Here is a 20,406-nt window from a genome sequence, read left to right on the forward strand (position 1 = left end):
TCCATTCTTTGTCAACTAGTGTATCACCTAACACTTACTAATTTCATTTTTTTATTCTGTTATGGCATGTGGGTGTTTGTTGCCCATCCTTAATTGGCCTTGAGAAGGTGGTGGTGTACCTGTTGAACCCTGCTGCAGTCCATGTGGTGTAGGTACACTCTGAGTGCTCTTTGGAAGAGTTCCAGGAATTTCTTCCATCTGCCATGTGTTTGCCCATTTTAATCAGCTTGTCTTCCTGAGGTCTGTTAATATTGTCCTCATTGTTCATATTTGAATTTTGTCTTGTGCAAGTTTTGATTGTATCAGAAAACAGCCATCCTAATCCCACCTACTGGGAACACTACTGTATACATCTCCCCAGTCTGAAAACACAGACTCTCACCTTTGTGTCTTTAAACCTTTAATAGCCTCATTGATCCTAAACCACGTTGCTACTAATCCCATGGGTTTTAATTTTTCTAATTAAATCTTATGTGGGACTTTCTGAAATATTTTAAGAGCCTTTATACATAACATCAACTGCACCACCTGCACCAACCCCCTCCATTATTTGATATGAACAAATATTTCAAATGTCGATAGGAAAAAACACTCAGCAAATCCTTGTTGGTGTGGAATTAACAGAAAATTGAGAATTCCACACCAATAAGGATTTGCTGAGTTTTTTTTCTCTTGACATTTGAAATATTTGTTCACGTTAATAATGGAGAGGGTTGGTGCGGGTGGTACAGTTGATATTATGTATAAAGGGTCTTAAAATATTTCAAAGTCCCACATAAGATTTATTAGAAAAATTAAAACCCATGGGATTAGTAGCAACGTGGTTTAGGATCAGTGAGGCTATTAAAGGTTTAAAGACACAAAGATGAGAGTCTGTGTTTTCAGACTGGAGAGCTGTATACAGTAGTGAGCATGCACTTAACTACTTTTCTGATACTGAAGTTTCTGCAAATTGATTGTGTGAGCAAGCCAAGAGGAAACAACTCAAAAAAAACTGCTCTAGAGCCTCGGGACTTTACTGTATCCCACTCCCTCAACACCAATGGGCTACCAGATTAAAGAAATGCAAATTGTTCAAAGAACCACGCAGCGCCCACAAAGATGGGGATTTTAAATTAATAGATCACGTTTAGGAAATGCGGACCAAAAATGAAGTGATTAAATAAATATCTAACCAACCAGTTTGCAGCCGTGTGGCTTTTGGTGGCAAATTGTCAAGGTTAGGGGCTGTGTAGGAGAGAGCAGTGGACACTACCAGCTTAGCTTCCCCACCCTACCTCCCCTTGGAGGTGGTTTGAATGGTGCTTCCAGCTGATTTCTGCACCCTCTAACTCGAAACCAGATCGCCTCCCGCCCAAGGTCAGCCACCGGGTGAAAGTAAGCAGTATCTTTTATATAAAAAAAACTAGAATGATTATTGACATTGAAGAATTATAAGGGGCAGCATCGCCCCAGTGGAGCTAACTGGGAGAAGCAGACAGCTTCCAGGGCTACTTTGTGTGTCTGTACAATGATTACGTCCCAGGGAACCAGCAGCTTGACTACAAGATCCACAAACACAGTCCTGAGCTACACAGTGACCCAGGCGAGTGGTACTAAATCCCTCAACAGGGCGGATTTCACAATGTTAGCCTGAAATAATTCGGAAATGAGATTTTAATCCGCCAGCCGCAGTAATATAACGTGAAAGGTCCGTTCCCTGGACAGCCTGCTATTGAGAGGCGTGGTTCTGAACTGATCTCTCTTCCAATCACAGCTCCTGGCAGCTTTTTTTTTATTTAACGTGACATTTACCTCCCAGCAAGTTCGCTCCTAAAGGATAAATCTGCGGCTGCAGCAATGGGTTCCCGCCTCAGATCGGTGTATTTGTTGCTGTCTATAGTTCTTCAGCTGGGTAAGTCAGAGAAATGTTAACTTTAAAGGTGTTAATTTCGTGAAATAAGTTACCAAATCCTCACTGGGACATTTAAACTGGGACCGATCGGAAAAGAAGTGTTAAGAATTGAAATTAACCGATTTTGTGTTGAATATTGTTAAAGGTGAGAAGGATAAGATTGTGTGTTAGGAGGTGTACCTTTGCTACATTCAATAGGTCATTTCAGAGGTGGTAATGTCCAGATTTGCTGCGGATCTGAGAAACTATCGGGGGCTCAGAAACCTTGGATGGTATCAGGGTCTAATGCTCAACTGAACATTTCGGGTGGTTTGCTGTTGAGGTTTACTTTGTGTCCCCTCTATACAAATTCCTCGATGTCTTGGCGAAGCTCTTTGAAGCGTCTTTAAAGGTTTAAACCCTGATGGCATCAAAACCCCTCGGAGTGAAAAACTAACCACTATTTTTAAAATGCCCTGAGGCCTGAAACGCGTTTGTCACCAAAAACGATTCATTTTCTTTACCGGCCAGAAAGAGTTACTCGTAAGTAGAGAGCGTGCTGAAATTTGAAACTTTAAGCTAATGTTTCAAGCTAGCTGATCTCTTTCGGCTGTCTATAGTATAAACATAAAGACACTCAAACTGGGAGAGTCAGCTGAAAGCGCCAGATCAAAGGCTGATCCATTTGTTGTGTGGATCCCGCATTTGGAAATAAAGTCTTGCCAAATAATTGGCTGGATCTACAAATGCACAAGGGACTGACAATATTTTACACAATATTAATGAAATGGTTAGTACATCGTATTGGTGTCAACTCAGTCACCTTTGTTTAAGGGAGCTCTCCATGGTGCTGAACACTCATTCACTGATAGCCTGACCAAGCACTCGGGTGTTCTTGCACTGGCATCATTCACAAGATAACTCCACTCACTTAGGATTCAGTACGTAAGTACTTTGCATCTCAATAGGTTAGTATGCTCAGTCCCATTGCCTCGCGTGGTTTCAGCATCACATCTTGTTCGGCAGCTCCGAAACTTTCAATTCACAGATATTTCTCTGGTGCTGAGTTTGATAGAAGTACCGACAGCAAGGAGTCTTTGACCACAATAAAGCCACAATGTTGGGCTGCAAGTGCCTCCTTTAATCATTGGTCTGAATACCACAGGCGAGAACTTGCAATATTAAAACTGGCAATTGAAGATAGCAATAACTGAACTCACCACCCTGACGGTAAGTGGTCCTATTACCCAACCACCACGGACACCTGCTTGGATTCTTAATGTAATATCAATTATCCTTCTCATTGAAATAATTTGGCAGAAGTATATGCAATTCTGATTAAAATTCCTAGTCACCTAAATGTTATTAAAATAATCTTGCTCAGCAAATACCCTGCTTCAACCTTTGTTACTGTTTTAATGTTGATAACATTTTTCAGTCAATATTTACATTGTAAACTGGCATATCAATATTTCCCATCCAATTTTGCTTTGATAACCATCACAATGCATTGAAAGTTCTAGTCACTAGGTGGCTGTATGGAGCAACATCCTCTCGTCTTCAAATTTCTTGTCTTTTTAAGTGTAAGTTGATTTATTAGTGTCACAATTAGCTTACATTAACACTGCAGTGAAGTTACTGTGAAAACCCCCTAGTGCCTGTTTGGGTACACAGAGGGAGAATGCACTTAAACAGAACGTCTTTCCAACTGTGGGAGGAAACCGGGGCATCCGGAGGAAACCCATGCAGACATGGGGAGAACATGAAACTCCACACAGACAGTAACATAGTAACCCAAGCTGAGAATCAAACCGGGTCCCTGGCACTGTGAGGCAGCAGTGCTAACCACTGTGCCACTGTGCTTGTGTATTAAACAAATTTATAATCATTAGTTAATTGCAGCCAATGTCTGTACAGTTTACTTGTAAATGATCTTTTTCCTGTCACGGTGCCAATTGTGTTTTATTCCTGCCCCCAACCTATGTCTGAATATGCCCTGTGTATATATCAGCACCACAGATTCCTGAATGATTGTCTTGATCGTAAAGGTTTGAATGAAGCCTGATAGCATTTAGCAGAATTTAAAATGATTGATGGAGAACTGTAGTTGAAAGTTGCAGAGATGCTTCCTGTGAATTGTACGTTGTGTTTGAGAGTCTTTGAAGGTCTTTGAGGGACTGTAAGAGAGGAAAGAAGTTGGCATTGGAGTCTCATTATGACAAATGGACTAAAATAGAAGCTGCCCTCTGATTTTCCTCATTACTACAGTAGAAGGAGTTGGGAGAAATAAAATTAACTACAAAAAGAGTTCCATGGTAGATTGTTTTAGAGGACATTGAAGGATGGGAATATCTTGCAGTTTAATTTTCGAGTAGGAAAAAGACTCTTATTTCAACGTGCTTCAATGATTGGTTTGTTTGAAAAGCTGCTCTAATAGCATTTTCAATACATCATAATGCATATAAAAGAATATTGACTCTCCCAAATTCATTGCAAAGACCTGCTTTGTCCTTTTTCCATCCTTACAGCCTAGTACAAATATAAGAAAATACTTCCAACGGTGCACTAAAGCTGAGAATCAATAAAATGCCAGCCTCCGCAGCACTGTTTTCAGGAATGGTATTAAGGTTACAATAGAATTCCAGGCTATTGGATTTGGTGGCTGTATGGAAATCGATTAGTTCTCAGGTATTGGATTTCCTATTTTTTTTCCAAACTGTCTATTGATCATACTTCACCCCAATTTCACAACTCTACCATATTACTAGCTGTAAAACTGGTCCTGTCACACACACATATGGATCTCCTGTTAGTTTGTGTTGTTTTGTAGTTCAAGTCAATCTGTAGCTTCCTCACATTAGGCAGACATTGCAGTGTGTCTACTTATTGCACCCCAGGCATACTCTCTTCTACCTTCTTCTGTCAGGAAAAAGTTACAAAAGTCTAAGATCGCATACCAACAGATCTTCGCTGCTGCCATCAGACTTCTGAATGGACCTACTTTATATGAAGTTGATTTTTCTATGACTGTAACACTATATTCTGCGCCCTGTCCTTTCCTTTTCCCCTATGTGCTCTATGAACAGTATGCTTTGTGTAGTATGCAAGAAGCAATACCTTTTACAGTATCCCCATATGTGACAATAATAAATCAAATCACTTTAAACATAAGGGTATCTCAGAGCTGAGCTGCTGCCTCAGGTTGCTTATCCAACATCTAGCATTAGTTAAATGATGACTTACTCCAGTTAGGTATTGGGAAGACAGGTCATTGTTTTTAGTCCCAAACCTATAACTTTGTATCTGCAACCGTGACATTATCTGCCACTGCAGCTACCTTCCCAGGCTGAACAGGACTGTTTGCAACCTCAGCATTTGCCATACATCTGGCCTTAAACTGTTGGTGTCCCCCCTACATTTTCTCGCTGCTTTTAAGACTCTCCTGAAAATCCACTTCTTGACTGGGGATTTTGGTTACTCCACCTCATAACTCCTCCCTTGGCTCAGCCTCTGTTCCTTCTCATATCTCTGTGGAGCACATTGGGGTATTTCCGAAATTAAAGGCATTCTGTGAATGAACTTGTTGTTTGTTGCTAATATCTCTCACTGTACCTTGTTGTCATACATAATATGCAAAACATCCATCCCCAATGTGCCCTTCCCCAGCTCCCGTAGATACTCAAGGGCGAGAGCAATTATCCAAGTGGATATCCTGAACCCAGTGGGCAGTTTTTATGGTTCCCAATGTACCCCTATTATGTATTGAAACATGCCAAACCATTTCTTAGAGATGATATTAATGCATACAAGTAAGTTAAAAAGGAACAGATGTTTAAACACCATTAAGTGTCAGTCTTGATTCAGTGATCACACTTCCATCTCTCAGCAAGATGATAGGTTCAAGTCCAGCATCGGATAGTAGTGCAATACTGAAAGGGTGCTGCAGTGTTGAAAGTACAATCTTTTGGATGAGATGCCCAGCTTTGGTTTGCTTTGATCATTTCAGATAGATTTGAAAGATCCCACGGCAGTATTTGAAGAAGACCAAAGGTGTTTTCCTCCATTCCCTGGCCAAAATTCATTCCCCACCAAAGTAACTAAAGCAACAGAGCTAGTGATTTATCTCATTGCTGGATGTGGACTGTGCTGTGTTTTCTTACATTACAAAAGCACTTACAATTCAAAAGCACTTACTTGAGTGCGGTCTAGTCTTGGATGTTGCAGGACATGCTGGACAATTGCAGTTTCTTCATCTTTTTCCTTGTACAAAAGACATTTCTGATTTGAAACAGAAACCTAAACTGCTGTGTCCCTCTATATCACTGCCAAGCTCATGAAAAGCTGAAGAATATTAGACAGGCTCCTGCCTGAAATAACACTGAATAAATTATGAGATTTCCTAATCCAAAGTATTATGAGCATGAAGATAAGCCTAGGAAGCTCCTGGCTAATGCAGAGGCATTTGGCAGTCAACTATAATCTTAGTCTGACTGCCAAAGCTGCCTCTCTGCCACCAGACTCCTCAGTCTTCAGCTAAATTCAGATTTGCAGTGGTAACTTAAACTCATCAGGAACAACCAAAGGACAGCAGTAAAAACACAAGCAACATCACACTGGTAACCAGTGCTTACTACTGAATGTCATTGTTGGAGTAATATGAAATCTTATGTTGTAATTAGTTTTCATAATTGTCATAATTTCTGGGTGTACCAGGAAGAAGAGAACACTCTGTGCAAGGATTTCCAGCAAAGATTAAATGGGATTGGGACTAGCCAGTGAAATAGAAGAAAAAAACTTTATTTAAATCATGAAAGAAAATGAAATTGCTTCTGTTTTTCATGAGGTGTCAGCCTTGACTCACTGATTCCATTTATTAGTTGTTATGATCATTGAGTGCATGGTTTAGAGGTAATTTTTAGCTTTGGGAAGATTAAATTTGTACAGGTAAGATAATTAAAGTACTGGATTTTAGAAATTGCTAGAATGCCTCAAATAATTGAAGTTCAAAGGGATCCTTTGTACTTACAAAGCCAGAATTAAGAGGGTGAAAGCTATAAAAGCAAATAGTCTTGATTCAGCTGGAGAATTGCAGACAGCAAGTCCAAAGAGAATCACTCTAACTCCATTAGAAGCTTAAATTGTTCAGGTGCACCTGAGAGTCAAAAGGTTTGATTTTTGAAGTAAAAAGTTAATTAATCCAAAAATCTATCAAACATCTTGACCTGCTGTATTGCCACGTGGATGGGTAATTTAGGGTGGAGCCTTGGTTGGAATTCTGGGAAGTTGCTTGTGGGATTTTCCCAGAAGGCCTTTGGAACTGGAGCTAAAATCACCCAGGGTTGATGGGTGTTCATCAAAACTTGTGCTTATCAGGTAGAGGAAGAAAGCGTCTGCTTGGAGCTGAAAAACAGTTGGAGACAAGAAACAAAAGGGTTAACTAGAAAATCAGGGGTATTTCTGGAGTGGTGTGGTACCAAGCAAAAATGCAATGAAGCTTAAATTTGAGTGAGTAATCCACATTTGTGAGGTTTTGAAGAGAAATTGGAGGATCATTTAGGCAAAAGCGAATGGAAGGTTTCCCATTACATTTTCTTACTTTGGAGAATAGCTGGAACACTGAGGAGAAATCAAAGTGAACTTCTGAGGGCTGAGGCATTCTTTTGAGTTGGCCTCAGGAAAAGTGAATGAATCTTCGAGAACCTGATAAGTAACCAAAGACTTTCTGGAGAGGGGAGAGAGTCCACATGGATGATTGTATTTTATTGTGCTTTTTGATGTGAAGTAAATGTATTTATCTAAGACAGTGTTTATTTAGTAGTGTTTTCTTTACCTGCTTCTTCCATGGTAAAATTCATTTGTTTTTAAAAATGTGAAATCCTGTGGCATAATTTCATTTCATAATTTCAGGGTGTTTGAATTTCCATTTATATGTTAACGGTCTCTAACAGGATCATAACATGGTGCAGGACTAATCAAACTCAATTAAAAACCATTGAGTGAACATTTGAATTCTTGAGATCTTTATTTTGTCAACTTTGATGTTTATTTGAAAGCTGAAAGGAAAAGGAAAGGGTGTACCAGTCAAGAAGAGAACATCTGTGCAAGGATTTCCAGCAAAGATTTAATGGGAATGGGATTAGCCAGTGAAGTAGAAGAAAAAAAGGTTTTTTAATCCACAAAAGTGAAATTTCTCCTGTTTTTCCTGAGGTGTCAGTCAGCCTTAACTCATTGATAGTATTTTCACCACACTGCAAAACCTCAACACGTAATCTAAACTGACATTTCAGTGCAGTCCTACCGGAAGTGCTGCACTGTTTGGAGATATTGGTTTTCGATTAAGATGTAAATCTGAGACTCTGTTTATCTTCTCATGTGGATGTAAAATATTCCACAGCTTCACATGAAGTGCAAGTTCTCCTGGGGTCAAGAGCCACCATTGAGACAGATCATTTAGGGTTGTTTGTGGGATCTTGCTACGTACAAATTGGCTTATGTGTTTTCTCCTCAACAGTCCAATTGCAATCCTGCACCAAGTGGTGCACTAAGGCAGACTTTCATCCATTTCCATAGCTAGTTATTTCTGTACAGGTTGCTAGATTGTCACCAGGTGCTTATAACTTTAGGGGCACCAATCCACATCAAGCGTGTCTGACCAGGAGTCTCTCCTGCTCTTACCGCCAGCCACTGGCATGATTGGAAGGATTTACAGGTTGGCAGACTTCACCTGTCTGGCCACGTTATGAATGCACTTGGTCATTAAGCCCTGGGATGAGATTTGAACCTGGAGTTTCTGGCTCAGAGGCAGGGACACTATCACAGCACCATTCCCCACCCACCCGCCAATTCAGCAGTACAACACTTCAAATGTTCTTCAAAAGGTTTTTTAACTACTCACCAAGAAAATTGAGTTAATTAGTCTGAAGTGACTCACTGAGGCATTCAGTGGCTGACCAAGAACCATCTCACAAATGGAGACAATGAATAATTCTCGCATGCAGTCAGACTGGTTTTCAAGACAACGCTGTACACATTTAGTCCCGATTCTCCAATGAGCATGCTCAGTATATGTGGCTTACCATTGGGAATTTGAGAGTTTAACCTCATTTACAGGACATTTGGATCACTTCAGAAACATCTTCATTGCTGGAAGGGATGAGATAAGAAACGGCCAGGCCCAAATAAATATTTTACAAGCACCACAATGTTTACGAATTGTTAACCTGTTATTCAAATAAGTCATAAGTTGTGAATCAGGGGTTTTCAGTTAGTTTGTTACTGGCAATGAGCTGAAGGCTCTAGGACATTTTATGAGATTCTATTGGTGCTCACCTGAAAAGCACTGACTGGCGTCCCAAGCCATAAGTAGGAATTGCTTAGAAAATATAAGGTACGCTTATCCCAATTGTTGATTCATACTTGTTCTCAGAGTTCTGATCAATTTTAGCCTAACACAGTCCTCTAGGATCCCAGGGAGGAAGATTGATTCAATATCCTTTTTTAGGACCATAAAATCCCAATTCAAGTTAGATTGTGGCATATAAGTTGTGTTCAATTGTCTTTCATGGTGCAGAATTGGCACTAGCTCTCACCAGCCTATATACACCATATGGGACCAGACTGTGAGATGGATTAGTGGCAAAAAGGGAAAGTTGGATGGAGGATTGCAGCCCATGTAGACCCAGCACTGAATGCCACAAGGAGGCTGATGTTAGAATGTAACCAATGATAACATTGGATCTGTTGTAGTGTGACCAATGATGACATACTGTAAGGGTCAGCTGATCCAGTAAACTATGTAACCAATGACAAAATAATGTGATCAGTTGACCAGCTGATTCAGTATGAATAAGAAGCTGCTGGGATTTGTGGGAGCTTGGAATGGCCCAGGGTAAGGCCTCAAGTGTTGTAGTAATGAAATTTCTTTATTAAAGTTTTTTCTTTTGATTTATGAATTGGAGTAAATCTTGTTTTATTTTATTGCCTACAACTGAAGAGTTCCTTCTGGTGGATCAACAGCTGTCAGCCTCATGTCAAGAACAAACCATTTTTCATAGAATTTCTACAGTGCAGAAGGAGGTCATTCAGCCTTTTGTGTTTACACCGTCTCTCCGACAGAGCTTCCACCCAGACCCTATCTCTGTAAACCCACACATTTACCCCACTAATCGTCCTAACCAACAGCCTTGAGACACTAAAGGACAATTTAGCATGGCCAATTCACCTGACCTGCACATTATTGTCAAAGTTCCTCACATGGGCACCTGATTGAATGATTGCTGAAACAGTCCTGTGTAAGTCTGTCACTAGGGTGTAAATAAATCCCTGTCACAGAGCTGATGATATTTCTAAAAGAAAGGCTGTTTAAAAATAAACCGAGAAACTGTTTCTCCTTTGGAGCTTCTTAAATTATTCAAGTCTGAGCTCCAAACTAAAGGCCATGATGGGCCCCAGAATCCTGTCCATGAAGGCCAAACAACTCCATTGATAATCCTGCTGATATTGGGCCATTCTGGGGACTTGGAGAAAATACAGGCTGTTACATTATAGCCCTATTTTTATGTCACACTCTCCCAGGGCAAAATTACAGAGTTACTTTCCTAGTTCAGGTTTGTCCTCCCTCTCAAATTTTCTGGTTGAATTTTCAGTCTATTTCACCACGTATGAATCATTTTTAAATCAGTAAAACTCATGCCTTTGGTATCTGCAGCTTCAGCTGATTGTTCATTTATGGTAACATTGATTTCACTTTACATGTGGCCTGTCAGACTGCACGACGTGCACTCAGGTAGTCCCTGAAAGCAAGGGAAAACCTCAGACAATTCCTATCTTCATGGTGGTCTTGATAAATGCTTAATTTCTATGTTTCTAATGGGAAATTGTTGTGTCTTTGAATGTATTTGAGAATCCTGAACCTTGCTGCATTAGGGGAATTTCACAGCAACTTCATTGCAGTGTTAATGTAATCTTACCTGTGACTAATAAATAAACTTTAACTTTAAACTTTAACTTTTATCAAATGCAAACAACGCTTTAACATGTTCTCTTCAAATTTTGCTTTGTCTCTCCATAAATTACTATCTTAAGCAAAGTTCTATGGGGATGTGCTCCAGTTCTGTGAGGTTAGACAGTGAATGGTGTCACACCATTTGACGATAAAGGGGTAATACAGTTGACCCTGATCTTATCCATATGACCTGAAACATATCAACAATTGAGAGAAAATGGGTAGAAAAACAGTAACATGTCCCTGGAGGAAATATGTGTGTACAATAAATGTTAAGTAGTAACTCATGGTCCAATGGTTATGTGCTTTTGAAGTAGCAAAATAAATCACTTCATTGTAAATACTATACAACCACCCGATTCAGTGAATGAATGCCAACCTAGATCTCTTTCAACATCTGTGCCATCTGACACCATTCACTGTCTAACCTCAGTGTACTGCAGCGCATCCCCATAGAACCACAAAAGTTCTTATGCAGCAAAGCTTTGTGAAATTCCAAAAATAGACTGGTCGTATTTATGGCAAGTACTGTTATAGTGACTTCTTGCCCTGTGGAAATTTCTACCTGTGCCACAACTGCATTCTTTGAAGATGAGTTGCTATTTCAAACACCCTAACTTATTTTTTTGGGATTGGAGTTCATCATTTCTGAAACTTGAACTAGGAGTGTGTAAATGTAAGTCAGTTTAAAGTTTATTTATTAGTGTCACAAGTAGGCTTATATTGAAGTTACTATGAAAATTCTTTAGTCGCCACACTCTGGCACCTGTTTAGGTACATTTTAGCATGGCTAATGCACCTAGCCAGCATGTCTTTTGAACTGTGGGAGAAAACAGGAGTACCCTGAGGAAACCCATGCAGACACGGGGAGAATGTGCAAACTCCACACAGACAGTGACCCAAGCCATGAATCTAACCCAGATCCCTGGCGCTGTGAGGCAGCAGTTTTAACCACTGTGCTACTTGGCATCCCAGTTGTCCAGGTTCACTGTAAAACTGCTTGCAGCCGTCACATTTAAGACAGTAACCTTTTCATTGTCACCTCAAAACAGAACTAAATTAATATTCTGATTTAATAAGAGTTACAATCTGCAGGAACACGGCCAACGTTCAAGAAATCTTCCTTTGTACACATAACGGATTATCAAGTGTAGAATTGAGTTTGTGGTGAAAAGCACTTTCTTAATTGCCTATGTTCACTAGGGACTCATTTGAGTAATTAGGGAATTGAAGTAAACAGCAGCAATTGCACGCAATGTTTAGTCCTGCTGCTCCTTCCCTCAATAACACAGCACGCAACTGGGAAATCGCAAACAAGCAGCCTTTCATTCTATTATTCCGGTTTTTTTCCAGTGCTTGAAAACGTGTAGTGTCTTCTTTCATGAAAAACCTCTGCACAAACAAGTAGTAGCTGTAAATATGTATGTGACAAAGTGGATTCGGAGAGATTGACAATGGCTGAGATTTCTGAGTTTACAGTGCTCACTGACACTGCTGCACAGCACCTCAGAACCACAGCAGACACCAGGTTTGCTTCAGGGTCACACCCCACCTGCCCTGTGCCAGGAGTGAAAGAGAGGGGAGAAACTGGTGCCATTGGCCCTGGATTGCTCACATGCACCTCCTAGTGGGCAAGAGCAGCATCTAACGAGAGCTGAGAATCTCAGCCCAGCCTCCAAAGCTGGATGGGGAATCATGTTTGTTCTGATGAGTTTAAAATGACTTAAAAAGGAGAAAATGAAATAACTTCCCAGAGAACCTAATGGGTGGATTGGGGGTAGTGGGGTGGGCAGGGGGATGGGGGAGGATAATCACACAGGTTTGCTATTCAATGGCCATGTTGGAAAATGCACGTGTGGAAGTATAGTCCCCACAGTTAGGTGATCTGCTGAGGAATGGTTAATTTGCTGAAGTGCCACCAGATTGGCAATCACCATGGAAACATACTTTTTACGCTGACTGGGCTTAAAAATGTGACTCAGATAACCTTGGTGAGCCAGTGTAGGTTTTCTTCAAAAGTGGTCACTTTGTTGGTTATCTTTAGGGTTGAGGTACTTTGTAAGGCTGAGTGGAAAGTTAATGATACATTATTGTCCCTGAATCATTGTGACAAAGTCACACATTGCTTGGAAGCATCATCATATGGTCATCAGCATCGATGCTACAGATTGCCATGCCCTCGGAAGTGGCACAGTGGTTAGCACAGCTGCCTCACAGCACCAGGGACTGGGTTCGATTCCCAGCTGGGTCACTGTCTGTGTGGAGTTTTCACGTTCTCTCTGTGTCCTTGTGGGTTTCCTCTGGATGCTCTGGTTTCTTCCCACAGTCTGAAAGACTGTGCTGGCTAGGTGCGTTGACCATGCTAAATTCTCCTTCAGAGTATCAGAGTATGGCGACTAGGGGATTTTCACAGTAACTTCATTGCAGTTTTAATGTAAGCCTACTTGTGACACTAATAAATAAAGTTTAAAAAAAAGCTGAATTTACAAAAATGATGCTCAGCTTTCCAGGACTAATTTAAATCCCGTTCCCCTCAGAAAAAGGATAATTGCCATCTACTATTGAAGGCGGTGATATTTAAACATTTTGATGCAAAGGCCATGAATGTATCTTTCAGTCTCACTGGTTAGCCACCTAAAAGAAAATAGTCTCCCCATTACAGATTGGTGGGGGGTTCTTTGAAATTAGAATGGAAGTATGGAAATAATTTCCCCAGATTAAGGAAATATGGGGAAATGTATTGAATGTAGAATTCTGAGAACAATTTACTTGTGGTGCTGACTTGATGGGTCTGACAGAACCTTTACTGCAATGCAGTTACTGTGAAATTCCCCTAGTCGCCTCACGCTGGAGCCTGTTTGGGTCAATGCACTTAACCAAATAAACAGGGATTAATTAATGACCTCATAGTTAAGGATTCTTTAGGGAAGAGTGATCATAGTATGATAAAGTTCAAGATTCAGTTTGAGGGTAGAAACTAGAGTCCCACACTCATATCCTGGAGTTAGATGAAGGAACTTACATAGCCATGAGGACAGATTTGGCCTGAGTGGACTGGATGAGCAATGACAATTGTTTAAGGAGATATTCAATTCTTCCCAACTAAAATATATTCCAGACAGAAGAAAAGATTGTAAAAGGGGAAAAAAACATCCATGGCTAAGCAAGGAAGTTAAAAACAACATAAAGACAAAACAAGGCATATTATACTGCAAAAGCCAATGGCAGGCTGGAAAATTGGGAAACCTTTAAAGATCAACAAAGGGTTGTTAAAAAGAGTAATAAAAAGAGCAAAGATAAATTGTGAAAGAAAAATGGCACAAAATATAAAAACAGATAGCAAAAGCTTCTGTAAGTATATAAAAAGGAAGTTATCTATTAAAGTGAATGTTGGTCTGTTGGAGGGTGAGGCCGGGGAATTAATGGTGAGGAACGCAGAAATGGCTGAGACACTAAATCAGTATTTTGCCTCCGTTTTCACAGTGGAGGACACTAGTACCATCCCAATAATGACAGGTAATGAAAAGGAAACAGAAAGGGAAGAACTTTCAACAATCATCATCAATAAGGAAATGGTACTCAACAAATTATTGGGATTGAAGATAGACAAGTCCCCAGGGTCTGATGGCTTGCATTCTGGAGTATTAAAGGAAGTGGCAGTGGAAATAGTGGATTCATTGATTATAATATTCTAAAATTCCAGTGTATTGGAAAAATGTTAATGTAACTCCCTTATTCAAAAAAGGAGAGAGGCTGAAAGTAGGAAAGTAAAAAATTAGTTAGTTTACATAAGAACATAAGAAATAGGAGCAGGAGTAGGCCATCTAGCCCTTCGAGCCTGCCCCGCCATTTAATAAGATCATGGCTGACCTGTCGCTGCTCAGTTTAACATCTCTTGTTGGGAAATTGTTGGAATCCATTATTAAGGCCATAAGATATAGGAGCAGAATTAGGTTATTAGGCCATTTGGTCCATTGAGTCTGCTCCGCCATTCAATCATGGCTGATATGATTCTCATCGCCATTCTCCCGCTCTCTCCCTGTAACCTTTGATTCCCTTATTCTTCAAGAACTTATCTATTTCTATCTTAAAGACACTCAAAGACCTGGCCTCCACAGCCCTCAGTGACAGAGTTCCACAGATTCACCATAAGAACATAAGAAATAGGAGCAGGAGTAGGCCATCTAGCCCCTCGAGCCTGCCCCGCCATTCAATAAGATCATGGGTGATCATGACCACTCTTTGGCTAAAGAAATTCCTTCTCATCTCAGTTTTAAAGGAGCGTCCCTTCACCCTGAGGTTGTGCCCTCGAGTTCTAGTCTCTCCCACTAATGGAAACATCCTCTTCACATCCACTCTATCTAGGCCTCTCAGTATTCTATAAAGTTCAATTAGATTCCCCCCTCATCCTTCTAAACTCCATTGAGTGTAGACCCAGACTCCTCAATCAAGGAAGTAACAATAGGACATTTGGAAAGTTCAAAATGCAATCCATCAGAGGCAAGGTGGTTTTATAGAGGGTGAATCACGTTTGATTAATTTGCTAGAGTTCTTTGAAGGTGTAACAAGACAATGGGGATTCCGTAGATATATTTCAAGACTTCAGGGAGGTGTTTGATAAGGTGCCACACAGGTTAATACACAAGGTAAGGGTAATTTTTAACTTGGATAAAAGACTGGCTAACTGACAGAGGCAGAGAGTTAGAATAAATGGATCTTTTTAGAATTGGCATGATGTAACTAGTAGGGTACCACAGGGTTCAGTCCTTAGCCCCAACTTTTACAATCTATAGTAATCATAGAATCCTACAGTGTAGAAGGAAGGCATTGGATCCATTGAATCTGCACCGATCATAGTCCCACCCAGACCCCATCCCCATAACCTCATGCATTTACCTGAGCTAGTTCCCCTGTCAAAAAGGGGCAATTTAGCATGGCCAATCCACCTAACCTGCACATCTTTGGACTGTGGGAGGAAACCAGAGTACCAGGAGGAAATCTACGTGGACACGGGGAAAACATGCAAACTCCACACAGACAGTGACCCAAGCTGGGAATCTAAGCCAAGTCCCTGGTGCCATGAGGCAGCAGTACTAATGACTGTGCCCTCTGGCTGCCCAGTGACCTAGGGACAGAAGGTACAAAGTCAAATTTGCAAATGACATTAAAATTGGTGTAATAGTAAGTTGCAACGAGAAAATACGAATTTTCAAATGGATATAGATCAGTTAGGTGAGTGGGACAAAATGCGGCAGATGGAGTTTAATGTGGATAAGTGTGAGGTTATCCATTTTGGCTGGAAAAATGGAAAAGCAACTTATATCTAAATGGAGAGAGAATTTGACGTGCTTCAGTGCAGAAGGATCTGGGTGTCCTCGTGCTGAGTTGTAGAAAACTGGTGTGCAAGTGCAGCAGATAATAAAGAAGAAAGAAAATTACAGCACAGGAACAGGCTCTTCGGCCTTCCAAGCCTGCAGCAACCAAGCTGCCTGACTGAACTAAAGCCCCCATCCTTTTGGGGACCATATCCCTCTACTCCCATCCTATTCATGTGTTTGTCCAATGCCTGTTAAAAGTAACTATTGTATCTACTTCCACAACCTCCCTCCGCAGCAAGTTCCAGGCACTCACCACCCTCTGTGTAAAAAAACTTGCCTTGTACCTCTCTTTTAAACCATTCCGCTTGCACCTTAAACCTATACCTGCTGGTAATTGATTCTTCCACCCTGGGAAAAAGCTTCTGACTATCCATTCTGTCCATGCCCCCCATAATCTTGTAGACTTCTATCTGGTCCCCCCTCAACCTCTGTTGTTCCAGTGAGAACAAACCAAATTTCTCCAACCTCTCCTCATAGCTGATGCCCTCCATACCAGGCAACATCCTGGTAAATCTTTTCTGTACCCTCTCCAATGCCTCCACATCCTTCTGGTACTGTGACAACCAGAATTGAACATTATATTCCAAGTGTGACCTAACTAAGGTTCTATAAAGCTGCAACATGACTTGCCAATTTTTAAACTCAATGCCAATTGAGCCAATGCTCAATGCCACCTGGCCAATGAAGGCAGGTATGCCATATGCCTTCTTGACTACCTTTTCCACCTGCGTTGCCATTTTCAGTGACGTGTGTACCTATACATCCAGAACCCTCTGCCTATCAATACTGTAAGGTTTCTGCCATTTACTATATATTTAGACCTTCCAAACTGCATTTTCTCACAATTGTCTAGATTAAACTGCATCTGCCATCTCTCTGCCCAAGTCTCCAACTGATCTATATCCTGCTGTATCCTCCGACGGTGCTTGTTGCTATCTACAATTTCACCAACCTTTGTGTCATCAGCAAACCTACAAATAAAACCTGTTAACTTTTCCTCCAAATCATTTATATATATTTTATAGCGCAAGGAAATAAGTAATAATGAAATCAACTGGAGTGTTGGCATTTGTAGCTAAAGGGATAGAGTATAAATGTAAGGAAGTGTTGCCATACCTGTAGTTGTGTGTAGAGTTTTGGTCCTCTTAATTGAGAAAGGATGTAGTGGTATTTCAGAGGACTTTCACTAGACTGATTCCAGAGATGAGGGGATTGAGGGATTTGGCTTGTGAAGAGAGATTGACCAGTTTAGGCTGATATCTTCTAGAGTTTTGGAAGAATGAGAAATCGAATTGAGGTATTAAAGATGATAAGAAGTATTGACAAAGTAGGTGTACAGCTGATGCTTCCTCTTGTGGGACAATCTAGAACAAGGGGTACAAAAACTGAAAATGCTGGAAAATCTCAGCAGCATCTGTAGAGAGAGATTAGAGCCAACATTTTGAGTCCGGATGACCCCTCGCCGGAAGTCATTGCTTCAGGATAAGTGGTAGCAGACCTAAAACAGAGGTGAGAATAAACTACTTCTCTCAAATGGTTGTGAATCTGTGGAATTCACTACCCTAGAGTATGGTGGATGCTGGGGTATTGAGTAAATTTAAGGAGATAAACAGATTTTTGATTAGTAATAGGTTGAAAGGTTATAGCGAACAGCAGGAAAGTAGAATCGAGGCTGAGATAAGGTCAGCCATGATTGTATTGAATGGTGGAGCAGGCTCCTGCTTCTAGTTCTTAGGCCTCTGGCAAGTCCCTGTTGAACAGTTTTCCCTCTAGCTCGGTTGGTTAGGTGGCTCAAGTTTGATGTAGAATAATGCCAACAGGGTGCAATCCACTCCGTGAGTGGCTGTGGTAGTTCTGCTTCCTCGCCTTGCTCCATGCTTGCAGAGTGGTGCCTATTAACCTACATATAACCAATTGTTTCTCTCTAATGGGGAGAGATACCTATGGTCCTGCATGGACATGTCAATACCTTACAGTCGTGCACTATTTCAGAATAATAGACAATTGTTAATTGAGAAATGTTTGCAATACTATAAAGTAATAGCCAATTGCAGGGTGCAGGCTTATTGGGCTCAGGACGGTTTTCCTGCTTACATTCTGCTTTCTAATGGTCTTAAGTAGTTTATGTAAAACACTGTGGCCTTCATTCACACAGATCAACTGAACGAAACTGAAACTTGGCAGAGTGTGTATTGCTACCGTTAACTTGGAGTAGTATGATTAGTTAAATTACATTTAGAATGAGATCAGAGAGTGGAGTAAGAGTTTCAGAATATCTGTCTTCTTTTACAAAGTGATCTCTCCAAAAGAAACATCAAATGAAGCAGCCAACAGTAAGTTGATGAAAGTGCATACCAGAATTGGTTTAGATAAGAGAACCGCATTGTTTTCTGCTCAGCCTTATGCTTAGTTCAATTTCAGTAAAACGCATGCACAAGTTACATAAATTATTAAAGATCCAACTTACATCTGTCCTACTTTTGAAAGGAAACTGATATGTCCATGTTAAAGTGTAATTTTAACCTGCTTCATTATATGTTATTGCAATGTGTCTCAATAACAGTCTGATGTATTTTCTCCATACACAATGGCAGGACAGGTAGATAAGGTGGTTAAGGAGGCATATGGAATACTTGCCTTATTAATCGAGGCATGGAGGTTATGATGGGGATGTATAAAACACTCACTAGGCCACGGCTGGAACACTATGTGCAGTTCTGGTTCCCCATTATAGAAGGATGTGATTAGACTGGAGGGGGTGCAAGGGAGATTCTCCAGATGCTGCCTGGACTGGATAGGCTGGGGGTGCTTTCTTTAGAGCAGAGAAGGCTGAGGGAGTGCGGGGAGGGCCTGATTGTACAAAATTATGAGGGACATAGATTGGGGAGATAGGAAGAAACTTTTCCCTTTAGTAGAGGGGTTAATAATCAGGGAGTATAAATTTAAGGTGAGGAGCAGAAGACTTTGTGGGGAGTTGAGGAAAAGGGTGGTAAGAATCTGGGACTCACTGCCTGAAAGGGTGGGTGAGGCGTGAATCATCATAACATTTAAGAAGCATTTAGATGAGCACTTGAAACATCATAGCGCACAAGGTGGCATGGTGCTACAGTTGTTAGCACTGTTGTCTCACAGTGTCAGGGACCCAGGTTCAATTCCAGCTTCGGGTCACTGTCTTTGTGGAGTTTGCACGTTCTCCCTGTGTCTGCGTGGGCTTCCTCCGGGTGCTCCCGTTTCCTCCCACAATCCAAAGATGAGCGGGTTAAGTGGATTAGCCATACAAATGTTCGGGGTTCCAGGGATGGAGCGGAAGGGAGGCTTTGGGTGGAAACTCTTTTGCAGAGTCGGTGGAGACTCGACGGGCTGAATGGACACTTTCTCACTGTAGGAATTCTATGATTCTAAGGCTAGAACTAAGTATTGGAAAATGGGATTAGAATAGCTAGGTTCTTGATAGTCAGTGCAGACATGATGGGCCAAAGGGCCTCTTTCTGTGCTCTAAAACTCTATAGATCTATGACGAGGAAACCCTTTTCTTCCATTGCTTTACTCCAGCGCATCATGCCATGGATTGCTCCTGTAATGAAGTCCCGGTTTCACAATCGCCTGATTTACAACACACTCCCTGGAGGACCAGCTCCTCCCTCCCTGGAGGACCAGCTGCACCCTCCTTAGAGGACCAGTTCTTCCCTCCCTGGAGGACCAGCTCCACCCTCCTTAGAGGACCAGCTCCACCCTCCTTAGAGGACCAGCTCCATGCAGTGCTGGGTTATCATTCCATTCCATCTGAGTCGGGGTAACCTCTTGTTGTCGGTCAAGTGTTTGCAGGCTGAGAGTGGGGCTTGAGGGGAAGGGTGGTGGTGGTGAGTGAAAGGATAGAGGAAACCACTCCACTATTACCAGTTTTCTGCTGGGTGTGGACCCAATAAGTAAATTCCAGAACTATTGTCTCCCCTTGTTAGGACTGTGCAGAATGGGCCATGGAGCCATAATCTCAGAACTGGAAGTGCAATAGGTGATTCAAATCTCCTTTCTGTCTGATGTATATAGCACAAAATATTCCACAAGACTTTACTTGTTTCTGGAATAGTATTGTTGACATAAACATAGCCAGCAAAGTGAAGAAAGGAACTAGGACTGGAAAAAACTCTGCT

The 20,406-nt window shown here is 41.2% G+C and overlaps 1 protein-coding gene across 1 annotated transcript in view; it reads left to right on the plus strand.

Moving 5' to 3' along the window:
• Nucleotides 1-1,839: 1,839 nt before the first annotated feature.
• LOC145342567 (neuritin-like) overlaps nt 1,840-20,406 on the plus strand; it is a 38,872-nt gene continuing 20,305 nt past the window's right edge. The window contains exon 1 of the mRNA XM_080188121.1: nt 1,840-1,894. Coding sequence (XP_080044247.1) covers nt 1,840-1,894 — 55 coding nt within the window. The remainder of the gene's footprint in view (nt 1,895-20,406) is intronic.

The sequence above is a fragment of the Carcharhinus amblyrhynchos genome, chromosome 4 (assembly GCF_965287045.1).
Source record: "Carcharhinus amblyrhynchos chromosome 4, sCarAmb.v2.hapA, whole genome shotgun sequence".
NCBI lineage: Eukaryota > Metazoa > Chordata > Chondrichthyes > Carcharhiniformes > Carcharhinidae > Carcharhinus > Carcharhinus amblyrhynchos.